General features: G+C 44.2%; 1 protein-coding gene across 6 annotated transcripts in view; it reads right to left on the bottom strand.

Moving 5' to 3' along the window:
* The window catches only part of cep131 (centrosomal protein 131), a 108,932-nt gene that overhangs the window by 5,491 nt on the left and 80,187 nt on the right, over positions 1-23,254 (bottom strand). For 5 of the 6 annotated variants that reach the window (XM_068003967.1, XM_068003966.1, XM_068003969.1 and 2 more), the window contains 5 exons: positions 20,950-21,024; positions 16,398-16,540; positions 14,676-14,853; positions 696-892; positions 325-385 (listed from right to left, as the gene is read on the bottom strand). In XM_068003967.1, the coding sequence (XP_067860068.1) occupies positions 325-385; positions 696-892; positions 14,676-14,853; positions 16,398-16,540; positions 20,950-21,024 (654 nt within the window). Of the gene's footprint in view, positions 1-324; positions 386-695; positions 893-14,675; positions 14,854-16,397; positions 16,541-17,872; positions 18,411-20,949; positions 21,025-23,254 lie in introns of those variants that run through there. The other variant, XM_068003970.1, reaches the window with a different exon arrangement.

The following is a 23,254-nucleotide window of genomic DNA, read 5'->3' as shown; positions in this document are numbered from 1 at the left end:
CTCAGACAGAACATGACATGGTAAATTTAATATTTTTTTTTTCTTGGTGAAGCAGGCAAGAAGAGGGTTTTTTTTTTGTGGGGGGGGGGGGGTGGGGGAGGGGGAAATATTGGTATTTGAAAATAGGACCATTGTACACCATTACCACGAAGCATTCTTTTAAAAAGTCTCACACTTATGAGGCCAGACCAGCAAACACATTGACTGATTGATATTTAATAGTCTGATACAAATACAGATTTGAAATGCTCATATTTAAGTAGTCGGTAACAGTTTTCAAAACGGGCAAGAAAATAACACTTAACCGATTTTAAAAAAAATTACCTCGTATTGTTTTCGAAGATTATTCACTGCCTCTTCTTTCTTTACAATAGCTACTTTTACTCTAAAACACAAAAAACAAATTCACTGTCATGCAAGGTGAATCAGTTTTGAATGCCAGCAAGCCACACTGTCAACAGTTCTGATGAAGAATTCCATCTCTAACATTAATCTTCCTGCTTCAGGTGTTGACTGACCTGCTGTGCATTCCCAATAGTGACTGACACGAAGATATCACACATGTAACTTCTACACATTGCAAAGAATTATTTTCCAAGTGCAGGACTTCACCACTTTTTCACTTTCAAACATTAATTATGTAGTAAATTTGAGCCTCTTTAAGATCCTGCAAATCTAAACATGCTGCATCTCACCTTTTGTGGACTTCCTCCAGCTCTTCCTCCTTCTCCTTAGTGATTCGTTCCGCTTCCAAGCGATGACGTGCTCGCACCTCAGACATCTCGGTCTTTAACCGTTTATTTTCTTCCTCGGTGCTTACCAACCGGTCTGCAAACTCCTGACGAATTACTTCTGCTAAACTGTTTCTCTCTTCTGCGAGTCTGTCTTTGATCTGGTTCCAAAACGAAAAATAAAATCACGATAGATTACTCCAACCGTACAATAATCCAAAGGCATATCTTTATTAGGTTTCATATAGTCATAGCGACAATGTCCCACAATGTATTTTTTTTTTTAAAAGGATGAGCACACAGACAGACTGGTGAAATGGGCAGACACATGGCAGATGAAATTTAGCGCAGAGAAGTGTGTAGTGATACATTTTGGTAGGAAGTATGAGGAAAGGCAATAATAAACTAAATGGTACAATTTTAAAGGGAGTGCAGGCACAGAGACCTGGGGGCGTATGTACACAAATCTTTGAAGGCGGCAGGACAAATTGAGAAGGTTGTTGAAAAAGCATACGGGATCCTGGGCTTTATTAATGGAGGCATAGAGTACAAAAGCAAGGAAGTTATGCTGAACCTTTATAAGACGCTGGTTAGACCCCAGCTGGAGTATTGTATTCAATTCTGAGCACCACACTTTAGGAAAGATGTCAGGGCCTTAGAGAGGGTGCAGAAGAGATTTACTAGAATGGTTGAGGGACTTCAGTTTATGCAGAGAGACTGGAGAAGCTGGGGCTGTTCTCCTTAGAACAGAGAAGGTTTGAGGAGATTTGATAGAGGTGTTCAAAATCATGAATGTTTTTGATAGAGTAAATAAGGAGAAACTGTTTCCAGTGGCAGAAGGGACGGTAACCAGAGGACACAGATTTAAGGTGATCGGCAAAAGAACCAGAGGCGGCATGAGAAAACATTTTTTTACGCAGCGAGTAGTGATGATCTGGAATGCACTGCCTGAAAGGGTGGTGGAAGCAGATTTAATAGTAACTTTCAAAAGGGAATTGGATAAATACTTGAAGGGAAAAAATTTAACAGGGCTATGGGGAAAGAGCAGAAGTATGGGACTAATTGGACAGCTCCTTCAAAGAGCTGGCACAGGCATGTTGGGCCGAATGGTCGCCTCCTGTGCTGTACCTACTATGGTACAATGAATGTGCAATGTTGATAAACTGAATCTTGCCCATTTTGCTATAGGTGGTGGTGCTGAGGATGTGGAACTGAAGAAACACCAAGCACACTGGGGCCAGCCAGCTCTTGGAGGCTTACTTGGCACAAACACCTGTTCCCAAAGTACTTTAGTTAGGAAGAGAAAGTGAAACAGAAATACAGACAGGCAAGAACAATGACCCAAACAAGAGTGGGGCAGGGTCTTTGTAATATTTTATAGTTTTGACAGATGAGACCGAGCTGTGGCAAGATTGCCCAGGTAATGTTGTATAAGATTTTGCACTATGTACCAGCTTTGAAAAATGGCTTTCATGCTCTTTCAGAGTTCCAGGAACTGTTCTTGAACCTACTTAAGTGTCAGCCTTGGTTCAGTGGTCGCATTCTTGCATCTGACTCAAAAGGTTGTGGTTTCAAGCCACACTCCAGAGACTCGAGTACATAATCTAGGCTGACAGTTCAGTACACAGTCCCGAGGGGAGTGCTGCACTGTTGGAGGTGCTATCTTTTGAGGCCCAGTCAACGCCTGCAGGGCAGGGGGAGGAATTTTGCTGTGACAAGGTGCCTTGGAGTTCTGAGTGAGAGAGGGGAAGGAAAAATTAAGACAAAGCTCCTCTTCTTTCTTCTACTGGTTTCAATTGCATTGCTGAAACCAGTCCAACAATTTTTAAGTTCACCTCCTCTCCACATGACCCTCACAATCCACGAAGGATTCTGATGGTCAAACCACAGAGTAAAACAATATTAGGGAAATTCTCAGTGCACTGTTTATGTAAATTGTACTATTTTAACATTTCTCTTTTTACTGTAAACCAATATTGAAAATGAATCTCGAGCAACCATCAGTTTTTCTGAAGATTCCGTAAATATTTAACTTTCTAATCATACAGCAGAGCCAATTTGCCAAAAAGTTTTGTGAAACATTATAAAAATAATTAAAATACTGCATTAATCATTGATCAAAGTTCTGCTGGTGATTTACTAAATAACCACAATTTGTCAGGCACATTTTTCTCAAGTTGCGGCAAGTAGAAGGAAATAATTTATTGTTTTTTTGAAAATTCTCAGACAATAAAAGTCCCAATATTTCTCAAGGCTTTGTTGTATAATTGGCTCAGATTCTAGCCATGGGCCAAGATGTATGATAAGGTTTGTGGAAAAAAACTTGCTGTATGAGATATTTCAGAGGTCAAGATTCTAAGTTGCATGTTGGATTACTGTATTTTTAAGTGTTTGTCAGGCTTGACAGTAAGTTTTGTAACAAGCTATAAAAGATTTCAGAAATAAAGACTTGGATCTATATAGCACCTTTCAAGACATCAGGACATCCCAACGCACTCTACAATCAATTAAATACTTTTTGAGATCACTGTTACAACGTAGGAAACTTGGCAGCCAATTTACGCACACAGCAAGCTCCCAAAAACAGTAATGTGATAATGACAAGATAATCTGTTTTAGTGATGTTGGTTGAGGGATAAATGTTGGCCAGGACACCGGGGATAACGTCCCTGCTCTTCTTCAAAATAGTGCCATGGGATCTTTCACGTCCACCTGAGTGGGGAGACAGGACCTCGGTTTGACGTCTCATCTGAAAGATGGCATCTCTGACAGTGCAGCATTCCCTCAGTACTGCACTGGAGTATCAGACCGGCTATGGTAGCATAGTGGTTATGTTACTGGACTACTAATCCAGAGTCATGAGTTCAAATCCCGCCACGGCAGCTGGGGAATTTAAATACAATTAATTAAATAAAAATCTGGAATTAAAAAAAACAGTATCAGTAATAGTGGCCATAAACCTACCGGATTGTCATAAAAACCCATCTGGTTCACTTATGTACTTTAGGGAAGGAAACCTGCCATCCTTACCCGGTCTGGCCTATGTGTGACTCTAGACCCACAGCAATGTGGTTGATTTTTAATAGCCTTCTGAAATGGCCGAGCAAGCCACTCAGTTGTAAAATCTCGCTACGAAAAGTCATAATAAGAATAAAAACAGACGGGCCACTAGGCACCGGACACGACAAAGGCCAGATGACCCTCCTCACTAACATCTGGGGACTTGTGCCAAAACTGAGAGAGCTGTCCCACAGACTAGTCAAACAACAGCCTGACATAGCCATACACACAGAATCATACCTTTCAGCCAATGTCACAGACTCTTCCATCACCATCCCTGGGAATGTCCTGTCCCACCGGCAGGACAGACCCACCAGAGGTGGCGGTATAGTGATACACAGTCAGGAGGGAGTGGCCCTGGGAGTCCTCAACATTGACTCTGGACCCCATGAAATCTCAAGGCATCAGGTCAAACATGGGCAAGGAAACCTCCTGCTGATTACCATCGACTGCCTTCCCTCAGCTGATGAATCAGTCCTCCTCCATGTTGAGCACCACTTGGAGGAAGCACTGAGGGTAGCAAGGGCACAGAACGTACTCTGGGTGGGGGACTTCAACGTCCATCACCAAGAGTGGCTCGGTAGCACCACGACTGACCGAGCTGGCCGAGTCCTGAAGGACATAGCTGCCAGACAGGGCCTGCGGCAGGTGGTGAACGAGCCAACACGAGGGAAAAACCTACTTGACCTCGTCCTCACCAATCTACCTGTTGCAGATGCATCTGTCCATGACAGTTTTGTTAGGAGTGACCACCGCACAGACCTCGTGGAGATGAAGTCCCGTCTTCGCACTGAGGACACCATCCAACATGTTGTGTGGCACTACCACCGTGCTAAATGGGATAGATTCAGAACAGATCTAGCAGCTCAAAACTGGGCATCCATGCGGCGCTGTGGGCCATCAGCAGCAGCAGATTTGTATTCCAACACAATCTGTAACCTCATGGCCCGGCATATTCCTCACTCTACCATTACCAACAAGCCAGGGGATCAACCCTGGTTCAATGAGAAGTGTAGAAGAGCATGCCAGGAGCAGCACCAGGTGCACCTCAAAATGAGGTGCTAACCTGATGAAGCTACAACACAGGACTACAAGCATGCTAAACAGCGGAAGCAAGATGCTGCAGACAGAGCTAAGCGATTCCACATACAATGGATCAGATCAAAGCTCTGCAGTCCTGCCACATCCAGTCATGAATGGTGGTGGGCAGTTAAACAACTAACAGGAGGAGGAGGCTCTGTAAACATCCCCATCCTCAATGATGGCAGAGTCCAGCATGTAAGTGCAAAAGACGAGGCTGAAGCGTTTGCAACCATCTTCAGCCAGAAGTGCAGAGTAGATGATCCATCTCGGCCTCCTCCCGATGTGCCCACCATCACAGAAGCCAGTCTTCAGCCATTTCGATTCACTCCATGTGATATCAAGAAACGGCTGAGTGCACTGGATACAACAAAGGCTATGGACCCGACAACATCCCGGCTGTAGTGCTGAAGACTTGTGCTCCAGAACTAGCCGCGCCTCCAGCCAAACTGTTCCAGTATAGCTACAACACTGGCATCCACCAGACAATGTGGAAAATTGCCCAGGTATATCCTGTCCACAAAAAGCAGGACAAATCCAATCCGGCCAATTACCGCCCCATCAGTCTACTCTCAATCATCAGCAAAGTGATGGAAGGTGTTGTCGATGCTCAGATTGGGTTTCGCCAGGACCACCCCGCTCAAGACCTCATTACAGCCTTGGTCCAAACATGGACAAAAGACATGAATTCCAGAGGTGAGGTGAGAGTGACTGCCCTTGACATCAAGGCAGCATTTGACCGAGTGCGGCACCAAGGAGCCCTAGTAAAATTGAAGTCAATGGGAATCAGGGGGAAAACTCTCCAGTGGCTGAAGTCGTACCTAGCACAAAAGGAAGATGGTAGTGGTTGTTGGAGGCCAATCATCTCAGCCCCAGGGCATTGCTGCAGGAGTTCCTCAGGGCAGTGCCTAGGCCCAACCATCTTCAGCTGCTTCATCAATGATCTTCCCTCCATCATAAGGTCAGAAATGGGGATGTTCGCTGATGATTGCACAGTGTTCAGTTCCATTCGCAACCCCTCAGATAATGAAGCAGTCCGTGCCCGCATGCTGCAAGACCTGGACAACATCCAGGCTTGGGCTCACAAGTGGCAAGTAACATTTGCGCCAGACAAATGCCAGGCAATGACCATCTCCAACAAGAGAGAATCTAACCACCTCCCCTTGACATTCAACGGCATTACCATCGCCGAATCCCCCACCATCAACATCCTTGGGGTCACCATTGACCAGAAACTTATCTGGACCAGCCACATAAATACTGTGGCTACAAAAGCAGGTCAGAGGCTAGGTATTCTACATAAGAACATAAGAAATAGGAGCAGGAGTAGGCCAATCGGCCCCTCGAGCTGCTCCGCCATTCAATAAGATCATGGCTGATCTGATCCTAACCTCAAATCGAAATTCATGTCCAATTCTGCAGCGAGTGACTCACCTCCTGACTCCAAAAAGCCTTTTCACCATCTACAAGGTACAAGTCAGGAGTGTGATGGAATACTCTCCACTTGCCTGGATGAATGCAGCTCCAATAACACTTGATTGGCAGCCCATCCACCACCCTAAACATTCACTCCCTCCACCACCGGCGCACAGTGGCTGCAGTGTGTAACATCCACAGGATGCACTGCAGCAACTCGCCAAGGCTTCTTCAACCGCACCTCCCAAACCCACAACCTCTACCACCTAGAAGGACAAGGGCAGCAGGCGCATGGGAACAACTCGATCTGCACAATCCCCTCCAAGTCACACACCATCCTGACTTGGAAATATATCGCCGTTCCTTCATCGTTGCTGGGTCAAAATCCTGGAACTCCCCACCCAACAGCACTGTGGGAGAACCTTCACCACACGGACTGCAGCGGTTCAAGCAGGCGGATCACCGCCACCTTCTCAAGGGCAATTAGGGATGGACAATAAATGCTGGCCTTGCCAGCGACGCCCACATCCCATGAAGGAATAAAAAAAAAGACTGGACTGCGTGCTCAAGTCTCTGGAGTGGGCCTTGAACCCACAACCTTCTGACGCAGAGGCAAGAGTGCTACCCACTGAGCCATAGCTGATACATGTGAAACAGCTATGAATGGCGGGATGCTCGTTAGTCACTGGTGTGCAGCATTTCTAGGGTTATGTGGAGAAGGACAAATAAAAAAATTGTTGGACCAGTTTCAGGTATGCAATCGCCCCTGCGGCATCTGGCAGCAGTGAAATTCCTCCTCCCACCCCCCCCCCGGTCAGACCGGTTGACCGTATTGTGCCAGAAACAGTGCGGGAGTGGTTGGGGGGGGGGGGGGGGTACCCTTCACATTTAAATTACCCTGACCTTGGGATTTCCGACAGGGTCAAAGACTTGAGCACTGGGCTAGCAGCAGTTCTAATCTGCCTCAGGTCTGTCACCACAACCCCACCCCCCCCACCACAGGAATTTTAGGGTCGTGCTCATTAATGCTGAGCCAATTTTCACAAGCACCGTGTAACAGTCAATACTTCCAGGTCAGTGGGAACATTCTGTGTAAATACATATTGGCACTCTCCATTACTAAGGCTGATCGTTCTAAAACTGTTGATATGTTGCCACAGTGACACGGAGGGCCTCTTCTCCCAAGGTGAAAGAGATGCACTTCTTTCCTCTCCTCACCTCCCTCTTTTTGCTAGCACTCTTATCCCGGAGATTCTCCTCCTCCTTCAGCGTTGGTCTTGTTTCAGTGGTGGCTCTGAGTCAGAATGTTGTAGGTTTAAGCCCCACTCCAAAGACTCGAATACGTATCTTAGGTTGGCCCTCCAGCGTAGTAATGCTGACGTGGGACAATTACAGAAAAGACAAGCTCTCTCTGAGCATTTAAAAATATAGTCAAAGGGAACAATTATGTATGAAGGGAGCAATAAAACCCAAAGTGCTTTCTCATCCTTGGTATCCATCCCATAAATTTTTGTGACATGACTTTTTTTTGCAGATTGCATAGAGATCACATCTGTATTTACATCTGCCCATGACACTATTATATTAAAAAAAACAGGGGAGTTTTGCCAGTATCCTGGCCAATATTTATTTCTCAACCAACACCACTAAAAAAAACACAATTATCTGATCATTTATCTTATTTGTCTGTGGAACTTTGCTGTGTGCAAGCTGACTGCCATGTTTGTCTACATTAAAACAGTGACCACACTACAAAAGTAATGCATTGGCTGTGAAGTGCATTGTGACAATCTGAGGGCTTAAGATAAATGCAAGTTCGTTCTTTTTTCCTCAGTTTGTGCTCCCATTACTCTCTCTCCCTTTTTAATGCACAGTTTGTGCATTGACTTTTTCTTAGCTGGTACTTTTGAAACCAAAAGAAACATAGGCTTCACCAATGCACGCCTGCTCATCATCATGTTCATTTTAATTTACGGTTCTTAACACAAAGGAATTTAGCCTTCATGTGACGTGGGACAATTACAGAAAAGACAAGCTCTCTCTGAGCATTTAAAAATAGTCAAAGGGAACAATTATGTATGAAGGGAGCAATAAAACCCAAAGTGCTTTCTCATCCTTGGTATCCATCCCATAAATTTTTGTGACATGACTTTTTTTTGCAGATTGCATAGAGATCACATCTGTATTTTAAAAAAGTTTACTGATGCAAGTTTTTTTACTCTTACAAAAATACTCATGTTTTACTCAAGACATTAATTTAGGATGAAGCAGTTCAGAAACAGGCCTTTAACCTTTGCCAGGAGTTCTGTCTCAGAGATAAGCAAGAACCAATAAGTAATGAGCAGAGATTGGTGGTATGCTGACATGCACCATCCTTTATTAAAATATTAAAAGTTTTTTGTGAAGGAGATTTAATTTCAAGAATGAATAACATAAGCCTAAGAACTCTGTCCTCATAACCAATGGCTTTCTGAACTTATTTCCAACTCTGGGGAAAATTGTTTTACAATCTCTGTGGGAAATTGGAGAGCCAGTGTTGACACCAGTAACTGTATCTTTTTTTGAAACCAGAAGATTTGCTTGAATTGGCAAAGATTGAAATGGATATTCACGAGAGGACAGATGCTACTGATTAGTGTGGAAACAATAAACAGGCAAAGATAGTGGCAAAAAAGGCAACAGTGACAGCAGTAAGACAGTCAGAGAAAGACCAGAATTAAGCTAGGAGAGGAGACGCTTTCGGTAGCTAGGTAGCAACACAGTCATAGAGTTGCAAGCAAAAGAAAAACAAAAAACTCCTTTAGAAAGTTTGCAACAAAAAAATGGGCAAAAAGCCTGCCCAGACTTGCAATTTAGACTCATGTTTTAGAATGACCACATACATCTTGTGCCTATGAAATCACATACCAACATGAGCTGGCACCTTCAGGAGAGGAGGAGATAAAACCACGGGGGAAAGAGGTTGGGTGGGGGGGCGGGGGCGAAGGTGGTGAAGAAATAAGTTTAAAAAGTGGCAAAATAATATTACTCTGAAGACTATGCAACTGGTCTCTTGCCTCCACTCTCACACATAGATAAAGGCACTGTAAACAAAAATGGGCCGCTCCCATTTGAGAAATATCCCCCAAAAACTCTGAATGCACTGTCAGGAGAAAAACATTAAATAGCAATCAAAGATTAACAAGGGGGATGGGGCATGGGGTGGATTGGTTGACAGAAGAACTGGATGAAAAATTCACTGTAAAATAAAACAAAAGCAATAGTTAACATGGCATGGGGCCAAATCAAGCAATGAAATGGCAATCAAATGGGAAAAGCACAAGACTGTGAAGCAGAATCGAAAGAAAGACTGAAATCATCTGACGAAAATCACAGCACTTGAGCAGAGCCAGAGGAGCAGATTATTTGTCCAAAGTCAATATTGCATTCAGGTCTCCGCGAAAGCACATCAAGGGTCTTCCGCCATTTAACAATAAGGCCCCAAAACAAACAATTGGAGGTTTCTGGTAAATTTACCATGAACTTGAGTCAATGTTCCAATTGACCTACTTTCAGAGTTAAAGTTGGTTTGATAAATCAGATAAATCTGATCACATAATTAAAATCAGGTTCAGCTGCCTCTTCTGGAGGTATTATATTTAGACACAACTGATAATAGTCCATTCTGTACTTTATGCTCAGTTAACGATTTTTCCCTTCATTTCTCAAAGCAGCAACACATAGTGGTGTAGAATCATAGAAAGGTTACAGCATGGAAGGAGGCCATTCGGCCCATCGAGTCCACGCCAGCTCTATGCAAGAGCAATCCAGCCAGTCCCACTCCCCTGTGCTTCCCCCGTAGCCCTGCAAATTTTTTCCTTTCAAGTACTTATCCAGTTCCCTTTTGAAGGCCATGACTGAATCTGCCTCCACCACCCACTCCCCGCCTCGGGCAGTGCATTCCAGATCCAGATCCTGTGTAAAAAAATGTTTTTCCTCACGTCACCTTTGGTTCTTTTGCCAATCACCTTAAATAAGAACATAAGAAATAGGAGCAGGAGTAGGCCAATCGGCCCTTCGAGCCTGCTCCGCCATTTAATAAGATCATGGCTGATCTGATCCTAACCTCGAATCTAAATTCATGTCCAATTTCCTGCCCGCTCCCCATAACCCCTAATTCCCTTTACTTCTAGGAAACTGTCTATTTCTGTTTTAAATTTATCTAATGATGTAGCTTCCACAGCTTCCTGGGGCAGCAAATTCCACAGACCTACCACCCTCTGAGTGAAGAAGTTTCCCCTCATCTCAGTTTTGAAAGAGCAGCCCCTTATTCTAAGATTATGCCCCCTAGTTCTAGTTTCACCCATCCTTGGGAACATCCTCACCGCATCCACCCGATCAAGCCCCTTCACAATCTTATATGTTTCAATAAGATCGCCTCTCATTCTTCTGAACTCCAATGAGTAGAGTCCCAATCTACTCAACCTCTCCTCATATGTCCACCCCCTCATCCCCGGGATTAACCGAGTGAACCTTCTTTGTACTGCCTCGAGAGCAAGTATGTCTTTTCTTAAGTATGGAGACCAAAACTGTATGCAGTATTCCAGGTGCGGTCTCACCAATACCTTATATAACTGCAGCAATACCTCCCTGTTTTTATATTCTATCCCCCTAGCGATAAACGCCAACATTCCGTTGGCCTTCCTGATCACCTGCTGCACCTGCATACTAACTTTTTGATTTTCTTGCACTCGGACCCCCAGATCCCTTTGTACTGCAGTACTTTCCAGTCTCTTGCCATCAAGAAAATAACTTGCTCTCTGGTTTTTCCTGCCAAAGTGCATAACCTCACATTTTCCAATATTGTATTTCATCTGCCAAATCTCTGCCCACTCACCCAGCCTGTCTATATCCCCCTGCAGGTTTTTTATGTCCTCCTCACTCTCTACTTTCCCTCCCATCTTTGTATCATCTGCAAACTTTGATATGTTACACTTGGTCCCCTCCTCCAAATCGTTAATATAGATTGTAAAGAGTTGGGGACCCAGCACCGACCCCTGCGGAACACCACTGGCTACTGGTTGCCAGTCTGAGAATGAACCATTTATCCCAACTCTTCTTCCTGTTAGATAACCAATCCTCCACCCATGCCAGAATATTACCCCCAATCCAGTGATTCTTTATCTTGAGCAATAATCTTTTATGTGGCACCTTGTCGAATGCCTTCTGGAAGTCTAAATACACTACGTCCACTGGTTCCCCTATGTCCTCTGCTTCTTGACCCTTCCACCAATGGGAACAGTTTCTCTCTATCTACTCTGTCTGGACCCTTCATGATTTTGAATACCTCTATCAAATCTCCTTGCAACCGTCTCTGTCCCAAGAAGAACAACCCCAGCTTCTCCAGTCTATCCATATAACTAAAGTCCCTCATCCCTGGACCCATTCTAGTAAATCTCTTCTGCACCCTCTAAGGCTTTCACATCCTTCCTAAAGTGTGGTGCCCAGAAACGGACACAATATTCCAGTTGTGGCCGAACCAGTGTTTTATAAAGGTTCATCATGACTTCCATACTTTTGAACTCTATGTCTCTATTTATAAAGCACAATGTCCCGTATGCTTTTCTAACTGCTTTCTCAACCTGCCCTGCCACCTTGAACGATTTGTGCACATATATCCCCAGATCTCTCTGTTCCTGTACCCCTTTTAGAGTTGTGCCCTCCAGTTTATATTGCCTCTCCTCGTTCTTCCTACCGAAATGTATCACTTTGTATTTTTGTGTTAAATTTCATCTACCACGTGTCCGTCTATATCCTCTTGAGTTCTATCACTATCCTCCTCACTGTTTACTACACTTCCAAGTTTTGTGTCATCTGCAAATTTTGAAATTGTGCCCTGTACACCCAAGTCCAAGTCATTAATATATATCAAGAAAAGCAGTGGTCCCAGCACTGACCCCTGGGGAATCTGACCACTGCACACCCACTCCAGTCCAAAAATCAACCATTCACCACTAATCTCTGTTTCCTGTCCCTTAGCCAATTCTGTATCCATGTTGCTACTGCCCCCTTCATTCCAGGGTAGTAAACAATGAGGAGGATAGTAATAGACATCAAGAGGATATAGACAGACATGTGGCAGATGAAATTTAAAACAAAAATACGAAGTGAGACATGATAAGCCTACTGTGCGGCACTTTATCAAACGCCTTTTGAAAGTCCATATCCACCACATTGACTGCATTGCCCTCATCTACCCTCTCTGTTACCTCATCAATAACTCTATCAGGTTAGTTAAACACGATTTGCCTTTAACAAATTCGTGCTGGCTTTCCCTAATCAATCCACACTCGTCCAAGTGACTGTTAATTCTGTCCCGGATTATCGTTTTATAACTTTCCCCACCACTGAGATTAAGCTGACTGGTCTACAGTTGCTGGGTTTATCCTTACACCCTTTTTTGATCAAGGGTGTAACATTTGCAATTCTCCAGTCCTCTGGCACCATCCCCGTATCTACAGATTTTTGGAAGATTATGGCCAGCACCTCCGCAATTTCCACCCTTACTTCCCTCACCATCCTAGGATGCATCCCATCCGGACCGGGTGACTTGTCTACTTTAAGTACAGCTGGTCTTTCAAGTACCTCTTCTTTATCAATTTTTAGCCCATCCAGTATCTCAACTATATCTTCCTTTACTGAGACTCTGGCATCATCATCTTCCTTGGTAAAGACAGATGCAAAGTACTAATTCAGTACCTCAGCCATCCCCTCTTCCTCCATGAGTAAATCTCCTTTATGATCCCGAATCAGCGCCCCACCCCTCCTCTTACTACCCATTTACTGTTTACATGCCTGTAGAAGACTTTTGGATTCCCTTTTATGTTGGCTGCCAGTCTATTCGCATACTCTTTGTCCCTCTCATTTCCTTTTTCACTTCCTCTCTGAACTTTCTATATTCTACCTGGTTCTCACTTGTGTTATCAACCTGACATCTGTCATACGCCCCTTTTCTCCGTTTCATCTTACTCATTACCTCTTTTGTCATCCAGGGAGCTCTGGCTTTAGTTGCCCTACCTTTCTGCCTCGTGGGAATGTGCTTAGACTATTCCCGAACCATCTCCTCCTTAAAGGCCGCCCACTGTTCAATTACAGTTTTGCCTGCCAATCTTTGATTCCAAATTACCCTGGCCAGATCTGTTCCCATCCCATTGAAATTGGCCATCCTCCAATTGAGTATTTTTACTTTAGAGTGGTCCGAGTCCTTTTCCATAGCTATTCTAAACTTTATGATACAATGATCATTGCCCCCTAAATACTCCCCCACTGACACTTGCTCCACTTGGCCCACCTCACTCCCTAGAACCAAGTCCAGCAATGTCTCCTTCCTCGTTGGGCCAGAAACGAACTGGTTAAGAAAGTTATCCTGAACACATTTCAAAAATTCCTCCCCCTCTGTGCCCCTTATGTTATTATTGTTATCCCAGTCTATATTAGGATAGTTGAAGTCTCCAGTTATCATTACTCTATAGCCTCTGCACCTCTCTAATTTCCCTGCAAATTTGCCCCTCTATATCCTTCCCACTAGTTGGTGGCCTATAAAATACACCCAGTAGTGTAATAGCAACTCTTTTATTTCTTAACTCTAACCAAATAGATTCTGTTCTTGACCCCGCCAGGACCCCTCCTCTCTCTCCAATACTGCAATATACTCCTTATTCAATACTGCCAACGTCCCTCCTTTCTTTCCTTCCCTATCTTTCCTGAACACCTTGTATCCAGGAATATTTAGTACCCAATCCTGCCCTTTTTTGAGCCAGGTCTCCATTATCGCCACAACATCGTATTCCCATGTGGCTATTTGCGCCTGCAGCTCACTAGCCTTGTTTACCACACTTCGTGCGTTCACACACATGCAATGCAAACCAGTCTTAGACTTTCTTGTACTCTCTCTTAGTCTGATTCCCCCTAATACTGTACTATTACTTGCTCTAGTGCTATCTTTGTCCCAGCAGGAGTCCTGCAGTTGCCATCAGCCCATCGGTATTGCACCCATGTGGCCCTTAACTAGTGAGCACAGACAGGTTACTTGAGTGTTGAGGAACAGCAATTTTGTTCCTTCCCAACATCCACAAATGTCCAACTGGGGCCACTGGACAGCAATCATTGGTGGGAACTATAGCAAACTTTCTCCTCCCCTTAGCCGAGAGCACTGAGGCCAATTATAGTTCCTGTACTGGCACCAAAGCGGAGATAAACTAACTCACTGAAAATGAGGACTGAATTGACCAGCTCTTCCAGCACTATATTACTCAATACCATTTATGGAGAGGAAGCATGATAGAATGTTCTTGTGATGTAAAGCATAAAAGAAATGGCAAACAACATCAAAACACACATCAGGGTTACCTTTCTTATATCTTCTATTTCCTGTTCTTTATATCTAAACAATCCCTTGAAGCGGATAGTCTCTCCCTCTGCTTCCATCAGCCGTGCCTTAAGTTCATTGCATCTTTCCTGCAGATTGCGCTCTGAACGTTCCAGCTCCCTCAGCTCAGATTCATATTTGTGACGAACGTGCTTAATCCTACAACAAATCAGTTTTACATGTTGGCTTGTAGTTGAGTTTCACTTGGTTTAATGCAACAGAATTAGCACTCCACTGTCCCCCTCTCGTGGTGTTGATGCAGTGAACTATCCCCATGATGCAGAGCGTTTTGTGGTATGTTTTCTGGAGTATGCTATGGTTTAAGTGTAGTTTCACTTCTGCCTTTGCTTGGAGAACTTCAAAATATTAGTAGTTACACAGGATGTGGTTGAACTTGGAGACCACATTTTCAAAATCATCAACTTCCTCTAACGAGTTATAAATATGTTGACTTTAAAAAAAAGTACTCAGTCTCCTGCAGGTAACTCCACAATTGCACAGCACTTACTTAAGAGGTCAAATACCTTTCTGAGATAAACAGATTGTTATGTCCCCCAACCAGTCTCTATATTTTATACATAAATGCATGGAGAACAAAAGACTGCTCAGATAATACTTCTGATATATCCGAATTATAAAGTAAAATCATTCTTATTAGCCATCTCTCTCCATGGTGCGTATGTGCATTGTTAGATCATACTATGTACATTCATGAAATTGAGGAATCATGGTGGAATGGGTGAACACATGGCAGATGAAATTTAACGCAGAGATGTGCGAAGTAATACATTTTGATAGGAAGAATGAACAGAGACAATATAAACTAAATGGTACAATTCTAAAGGGGGTGCAGGAACAGAGACCTGGAGGTATACATACACAAATCTTTGAAGGTGGCAGGACAGGTTGAGAAAGCGGTTAAAAAAGCATACAGGATCCTGGGCTTTATAAATAGAGGCATAGAGTACAAAAACAAGTTATGTTGAACCTTTATAAAACACTGGTTCAGCCACAACTGGAGTATTGTGTCCAATTCTGGGCACCACACTTTGGGAAGGATATGAAGGCCTTAGAGAGAGTGCAGAAGAGATTAGTAGAATGGTTCCAGGGATGAGGAACTTCAGTTACGTGGATAGACTGGAGAAGCTGGGGTTGTTCTCCTTACAGCAGAGAAGGTTGAGAGGAGATTTGATAGAGGTGATCAAAATCATGAAGGGTTTAGATAAAGTAAATAAAGAGAAACTGTTCCCATTGGTGGAAGGGTCAAGAACCAGAGGACACAGATTTACGGTGACTGGCAAAAGAACCAAAGGTGACATGAGAAAAACCTTTTTACGCAGCGAGTGGTTATGATCTGGAACGTGCTGCCTGAAAGGATAGTGGAAGCAGATTCAATTATGGCTTTCAAAAAGGAATTGGATAAATACTTGAAGGGCTACTGGGAAAGAGCAGGGTGAGAGCTAACTGGATTGCTCTTACAAAGAGCCAGCATGGGCTTGATGGGCCAAATGGCCTCCTTCTGTGCTGTAATCATTCTATGATTCTATGTTGAAAGGGTCAGCTAGAGTGCAATTTTAAACCACTTTTCAAAATACGAGTTTCAGCTTCCTAACATAGGACACAGTGGAAGAAAATTCTAATTTTTCCTCATTTCTTACAGGATATAAATTCTTGCAAAAAAAAATTTCTGAAAATGTTCTCACGTATTTTCTGCTACCCTCTCACACTCGTGCTTAGAAATTCTGACTTCTTCCTCCAGGCGCTGGATAACCAGCTCAATCTCCTTGTCTCGTCCTCTGCGGACCTCTTCTTTTAATCCTCGTTCGCGGGTAAGTAACCAAGCCTCCTACACAAGAAGGAAAATGGCATTAACCTAATGGCAAAGCACCACGGCTTCCTTGTGATGCTTGATTTGGCAATTCCAACTTTGATGATTCACTTTACCAACGCTTTGTGGAGAAATTAAGTACTGCACTGCCAAACTATTTTAACCAAGCTGTCTTCAACGAGTGATCAAGACCCATATTTTCACACCGAGATTTCTGTGTCAATAGAGGTTGTAAGCTACACAAAAGAAATCTAAATGCTGAAAGTACACAAACATTCAAGTAACATCAAGCTCAAATAGTTATTATCCTAATATGACATTTAATCCTCCCCTTCTAACATGTTTAACAAAACCCTTCCTTCAGATTATGAGGGGTAAAGATTGGCCTACTATTTCAGAAATCGGAGGGCTCTGCACAGTTTAAACCACATTTATCACAACTGACTCTGGGTAAAGAAGTTCTTTCTGATTTCTCCTAAGTTTGCAAATGGTTATTTATACAATTTGATTTTTGCACCTTACTTTTGCACCTTATTTAATAATCTGGGTTTACCTTATCTATACCAATTAATATTTTACATACTTCAACGAGGTCTCCCTTTTCTTTAAATTGTAAAGTTTAAGCTTCTCTCATTTTGGGAGAAACTGAGAAGGAAAAGGGGAGGAGGGAAGTATGATTTTTATAAAACTAATTAAAACCTGTCAATTATCATTTCTAAAATGGGACTGTTTAGTTGAACAATACCGTTGAAGGCGATCCATGGAGGCAAATTACTGATTTTGGTCATGTCACTTGAACTGCAAATTTCCTTTGTGATACTTTAAAGTACTTACTGTCAGACATTGTTCACCCAAATCAAAAGGTTTTGAAAGTTTCAAGAAGGTCTTTCAAAGTTGGGAGAGAGTTTAAAGAATGTAAAATTGGAAGGTTTAAGAAAAGGTTAAATTGGAGATCTAAACAGAGGTAGAGATTGTAACCATATCACAACATTTAATTTAATAGCTGAAATTCGAAGCACAGAGAAAGTCCAGTTTAAAGTCAACAGAGAAAATATATTTCATGCAAGGAAAACCGAAGAGAAGATGGTGATTTTCTGACGATGTTCCTAGAATGAAGCACAGCGTCCAGAGGAACCAGAACTTGCCAATGTCATAGCCAATCTGCTACTCAAAGAAAGGAGATGTATAATTTTATGCTCACATCATCCAAGGAACAATCTTAACCTGGAAGTCTACCAGTGATAAATTGATTGCAGACTGTAAACTGAACTATGCCAAATCCATAATGTAAGTGTGTCTACAAGTGCAATTCCAGACTCCCGATCATTTGCCACTTAAATTCCACAACCCATTCCCACTCTGACCTCTGTGTTTTTAGTCTTCTACATTTTTCCAGTGAAGCTCACGCAAGCTCACGTACCTTGACTTTCTATTAAACATTTGCAGCTCCCTGGCCTTATTATTGATTTCAATAACTTCAGACTATATCTCCCACTTGCTCTTGGGTAGGAAGCTGGTGATATGGGTTGGATGTGATGGTGTTTCAGGGGCAGGAATGTTTGGTCAGCACATCGCGCTGGCGGGCGGACCATTGGTGTCGCACTGTTTTTATCTTCTCCCGGGCTCCCGAGCCGCTGGAGCCTGGTCCACTTTGCAAATTTTTCATGCTTCCATTTCTACTGGCCTTACCGTAGCCCACCCACCTTCCCAGCAATCGCATGGCAGGCTTTAAAAAAAAGAGCGTATTAATTCCTATTAGGAATGACAATTAGGGCTATTAATGCTAATAAATAAACTTACGGGAGGTTTAGAAGGATAGGCTAGGTATGCTAATGTTCTTCTCCTGCCCAAAACATTCCTAGTAACATCCTCCACTAGGGTCTGAAATCTAAACAAAGGAAACTATGAAGGTATGTGGAGTGAGTTGGCTATGATAGATTGGGAAGCTTCATTAAAAGGCATGACGGTGGATAGGCAATGGCTAACATTTAAGGAACGAATGCATGAATTGCAACAATTATACATTCCTTTCTGGTGCAAAAACACAAAAGGAAAAGTGGCCCAACCATGGCTAACAAAAGAAATTAAGGGTAGTATTAGATCCAAAGAGGAATCATATAAAGTTGTGTTCTTTAGATTTGTGGTTGGGATCAGATCAGCCATGATCTTATTGAATGGCGGAGCAGGCTCGAGGGGCCGATTGGCCTACTCCTGCTCCAATTTCTTATGTTCTTATGTTCTTATAAAAAGTAGCAAGCCTGAGGATTGGGAGCAGTTTAGAATTCAGCAAAAAAGGACCAAGAGATTGATTAAGAGGGGAAAAAGAAAGTATGAGAGTAAACTTGCAAGGAACATAAAAGTGGACTGTAAAAGCTTCTACAAGTATGTAAAAAGAAAAAGATTAGTGAAGACAAATGTTGGTCCTTTACAGTCAAAAACAGGAGAATTTATAATGGGGAACAGGGAAATGGCAGAGCAATTAAACAAATACTTTGGTTCTGTCTTCACGGAAGAGGACACAAATAACTTCCCAGAAATGCTAGGGAACCAAGGGACTAGTGAGAAGGAGGAATTAAAGGAAATTAGCATTAGTTAAAAAAAGTGCTAGAGAAATTAATGGGACTGAAAGCCAATAAATCCCCAGGGTCTGATAATCTGCATCCCAGAATACTAAAAGAGGTAGCCATGGAAATAGTGGATGCATTAGTTGTCATCTTCCAAAATTCTATAGATTATGGAACAGTTCTTGACGATTGGAGGGTGGCAAATGTAACCCCACTATTTAAAAAAGGAGGGAGAGAAAACAGGGAACTACAGACCGGTTAGCCTAACATCAGTGGAAGGGAAAATGCTAGTCTATTATAAAGGATGTGATAACAGGACACTTAGAAAATATCAACGGGATTAGACAAAGTCAACATGGATTTGTGAAAGGGAAATCATGTTTGACAAACCTACGGAGTTTCTTGAGGATGTAACTGGTAGCATAGATAAGGGAGAACACCAGTGGATGTGGTGTACTTGGATTTTCAGAAGGTCTTTGCTAAAGTCCCACATAAGAGGTTAGTGTGCAAAATTAAAGCACATGGGATTGGGGATAATATACTGGCATGTATTGAAAACTGGTTAACAGACAGGAAACAGAGAGTAGGAATAAATGGGTCTTTTTCGGGGTGGCAGGCGGTGACTAGTGGGGTACCGCAGAGATCAGTGCTTGGGCCCCAGCTATTCACAATATATATCAATGATTTGGTGAGGGAACCAAATGTAATATTTCCAAGCTTGCTGATGACACAAAAGTGGGTGGGATCATGAGTTGTGAGGAGGATGCAAAGAGGCTTGAAGGCAATTTAAACAAGTTGAGTGAGTGGGCAAATACATGGCAGATGCAGTATAATGTGGATAAATGTGAAGTTATCCATTTCGGAAGGAAAAACAGAAAGGCAGAGTATTATTTAAATGGTGATAGATTGGGAAATGTTGATGTACAAAGGGAGCTGGGTGTCCTTGTACACCAGTCACTGAAAGCAAACACGCAGATGCAGCAAGCAGTTAGGAAGGCAAATGGTATGTTGGCCTTCATTGTAAGAGGATTCGAGTACAGGAGCAAGAATGTCTTACTGCAGTTATACAGGGCCTTGGTGAGACCACACCTGGAGTATTGTGTGCAGTTTTGGTCTCCTTACCTAAGAAAGGATATACTTGCCATAGAGGGAGTGCAGCAAAGGTTCACCAGACTGATTCCTGGGATGGCAGGACTGTCGTATGAGGAGAGGTTGGGTCGACTCGGCCTGCATTCACTTGAGTTTAGAAGAACGAGAGGGGATCTCATTGAAACATATAAAATTATGACAGGGCTAGACAGACTGGATGCAGGGAGGATGTTTCCCCTGGCAGGGGTGTCCAGAATGAGGGGTCACACTCTCAGGATATGGGGTAGGACACTTAGGAATGAGATGAGGAGAAATTTCTTCCCTCAGAGGATGGTGAACCTGTGGAATTCTCTACCACAGAAGGCTGTGGAGGCCAAGTCACTGAATATATTTAAAAGGAGCTAGATAGATTTCTAGACACAAAAGGCATCAAGGGGTACAGGGAGAGAGCGGGAATATGGTATAGAGAGATAGAGGATCAGCCATGATCATATTGAACGGCGGAGGAGGCTCGAAGGGCCGAATGGCCTACTCCTGCTCCTATTTTCTATGTTTCGATGTTTCCAAGAAACCTGGATACAAATGAGTTGACTTGACACCAGAATTACATTAATTTGCATAATTGTTAAACTGAAAACACTTTGCATCAGTGCCAATCTTGTAGTATAAAACTTAAATATGAGACAAGCCAGAACATTTAGGGCTATTTTAACTTCAGCTGTATTAACACACATTGCGTAGGCAGGAACATATGCTTAACAAAATTAAAATTACCTGTTTCTTCATGTAATTTTCTTCCCAGGCCTGTTTCTCAATTTCTAGTCTTTCTTTCAGAGATTGAATTTCTGCCTGATCAAATAAGCACACAGAAAAATGAAAAAAGTAATAGATTAATAGTTCTGTTTATATGCATTACCCTTTCAACCAAAAAAAGGATGAAATAGAATCCCAAAATCTCTTTGCAGATTATTAGCATACTAATCAAAATTAAAACACTGTACCCTCTCCCCCAGTAGTTTAGCTGACTAATCCAGTGAGCAGCTAGGTCTGGAAAGTCCAAGGTTCAATTCCCAGTCTTTACTGAGCTGGCTGATCTTTGGTGGTAGCAAAGGTGGACAACTGACATCAGTGCCTCAGAGTTGGGGAAGGGGATAATACCAAGCAGAGTTCACACTCTTGACTGCTATTCAGCTACTGCTGATAGAAATACACTGATGTGGATAGAATCATATTCAGCTGTGATGGTCCTTGCCATTGAATAGCCTGTCTGCACTCATCGTCCAGGCACACACGTGAATAATAGTCACTTTGGTGAGATGTCAGAAAACAATTGAAGCCGATGGAACTGTACATCAGCAAGGATGTTTATGCTTTCAAGAGAAGGGGAGGGAAAGGGGAGAAGGGGAGAGACAACTGGTGTCAAAAGGAGGGAAAAGTATTGTAATGAAGGGCATTTTGCAACATCGACCAAACCTACAGAGCCTTTGATATTGTTAGTAAAACTACAGGGGTATTCCTGTAATGTCTTTCCCACATGCAACAGATTTTGCACAACTCCTAACACTGACTTGGATTATAGGTTACCATATAATTCAAAGGCACAGGGGTTACCACAGATGGCTGCACTTTTTGCTTTTATTTATTTGATCGGGGAGAGAAATAATAGTTAATCCAGTGAAAAGCAAAACGTTACTGCCTTTCTTCAAAGATCTGAGCGCCTGAGGTAAGGAGCGGACCTGTTCGGAGCCGGAGCATCGGACTAAATAAAGAGTGAGGCCCGGGAAGTAGGCCTTAATCGGAGCGCCTGGGGTGAGGAGCGGACATGTTGGGAGTCGAGGGCGGAGCGTCAGAGCGCCTGAGGTAAGGGGTGGACCTGTTGGGAGTCGAGGGCGGAGCGTCAGAGCGCCTGAGGTAAGGGGTGGACCTGTTGGGAGTCGAGGGCGGAGCGTCAGAGCGCCTGAGGTAAGGAGTGGACCTGTTGGGAGTCGAGGGCGGAGCGTCAGAGCGCCTGAGGCAAGGAGTGGACCTGTTGGGAGTCGAGGGCGGAGCGTCAGAGCGCCTGAGGTAAGGAGCGGACATGTTGGGAGTCGAGGGCGGAGCGTCAGAGCGCCTGAGGTAAGGAGCGGACATGTTGGGAGTCGAGGGCGGAGCGTCAGAGCGCCTGAGGTAAGGAGTGGACCTGTTGGGAGTCGAGGGCGGAGCGTCAGAGCGCCTGAGGTAAGGAGTGGACCTGTTGGGAGTCGGGGGCGGAGCGTCAGAGCGCCTGAGGTAAGGAGTGGACCTGTTGGGAGTCGAGGGCGGAGCGTCAGAGCGCCTGAGGTAAGGAGCGGACATGTTGGGAGTCGAGGGCGGAGCGTCAGAGCGCCTGAGGTAAGGAGCGGACCTGTTGGGAGTCGAGGGCGGAGCGTCAGAGCGCCTGAGGTAAGGAGCGGACATGTTGGGAGTCGAGGGCGGAGCGTCAGAGCGCCTGAGGCAAGGAGTGGACCTGTTGGGAGTCGAGGGCGGAGCGTCAGAGCGCCTGAGGCAAGGAGTGGACCTGTTGGGAGTCGAGGGCGGAGCGTCAGAGCGCCTGAGGTAAGGAGCGGACCTGTTGGGAGTCGGGGGCCGAGCGTCGGAGGTAAGGAGCGGACCTGTTGGGAGTCGGGGGCCGAGTGTCGGAGGTAAGGAGCGGACCTGTTGGGAGTCAGGGGCCGAGCGTCGGAGGTAAGGAGCGGACCTGTTGGGAGTCGGGGGCCGAGCGTCGGAGGTAAGGAGCGGACCTGTTGGGAGTCAGGGGCCGAGCGTCGGAGGTAAGGAGCGGACCTGTTGGGAGTCAGGGGCCGAGCGTCGGAGGTAAGGAGCGGACCTGTTGGGAGTCGGGGGCCGAGCGTCGGAGGTAAGGAGCGGACCTGTTGGGAGTCAGGGGCCGAGCGTCGGAGGTAAGGAGCGGACCTGTTGGGAGTCAGGGGCCGAGCGTCGGAGGTAAGGAGCGGACCTGTTGGGAGTCAGGGGCCGAGCGTCGGAGGTAAGGAGCGGACCTGTTGGGAGTCGGGGGCCGAGCGTCGGAGGTAAGGAGCGTGTAAAGAGTTTGTGGCTTCAA

This window comes from Heptranchias perlo, chromosome 23 (genome assembly GCF_035084215.1).
Source record: "Heptranchias perlo isolate sHepPer1 chromosome 23, sHepPer1.hap1, whole genome shotgun sequence".
Taxonomy (NCBI): Eukaryota; Metazoa; Chordata; class Chondrichthyes; order Hexanchiformes; family Hexanchidae; genus Heptranchias; species Heptranchias perlo.
The sequence above is the reverse complement of the archived record's forward strand: the minus strand, read 5'-3'. Positions and strand labels throughout refer to the sequence as shown.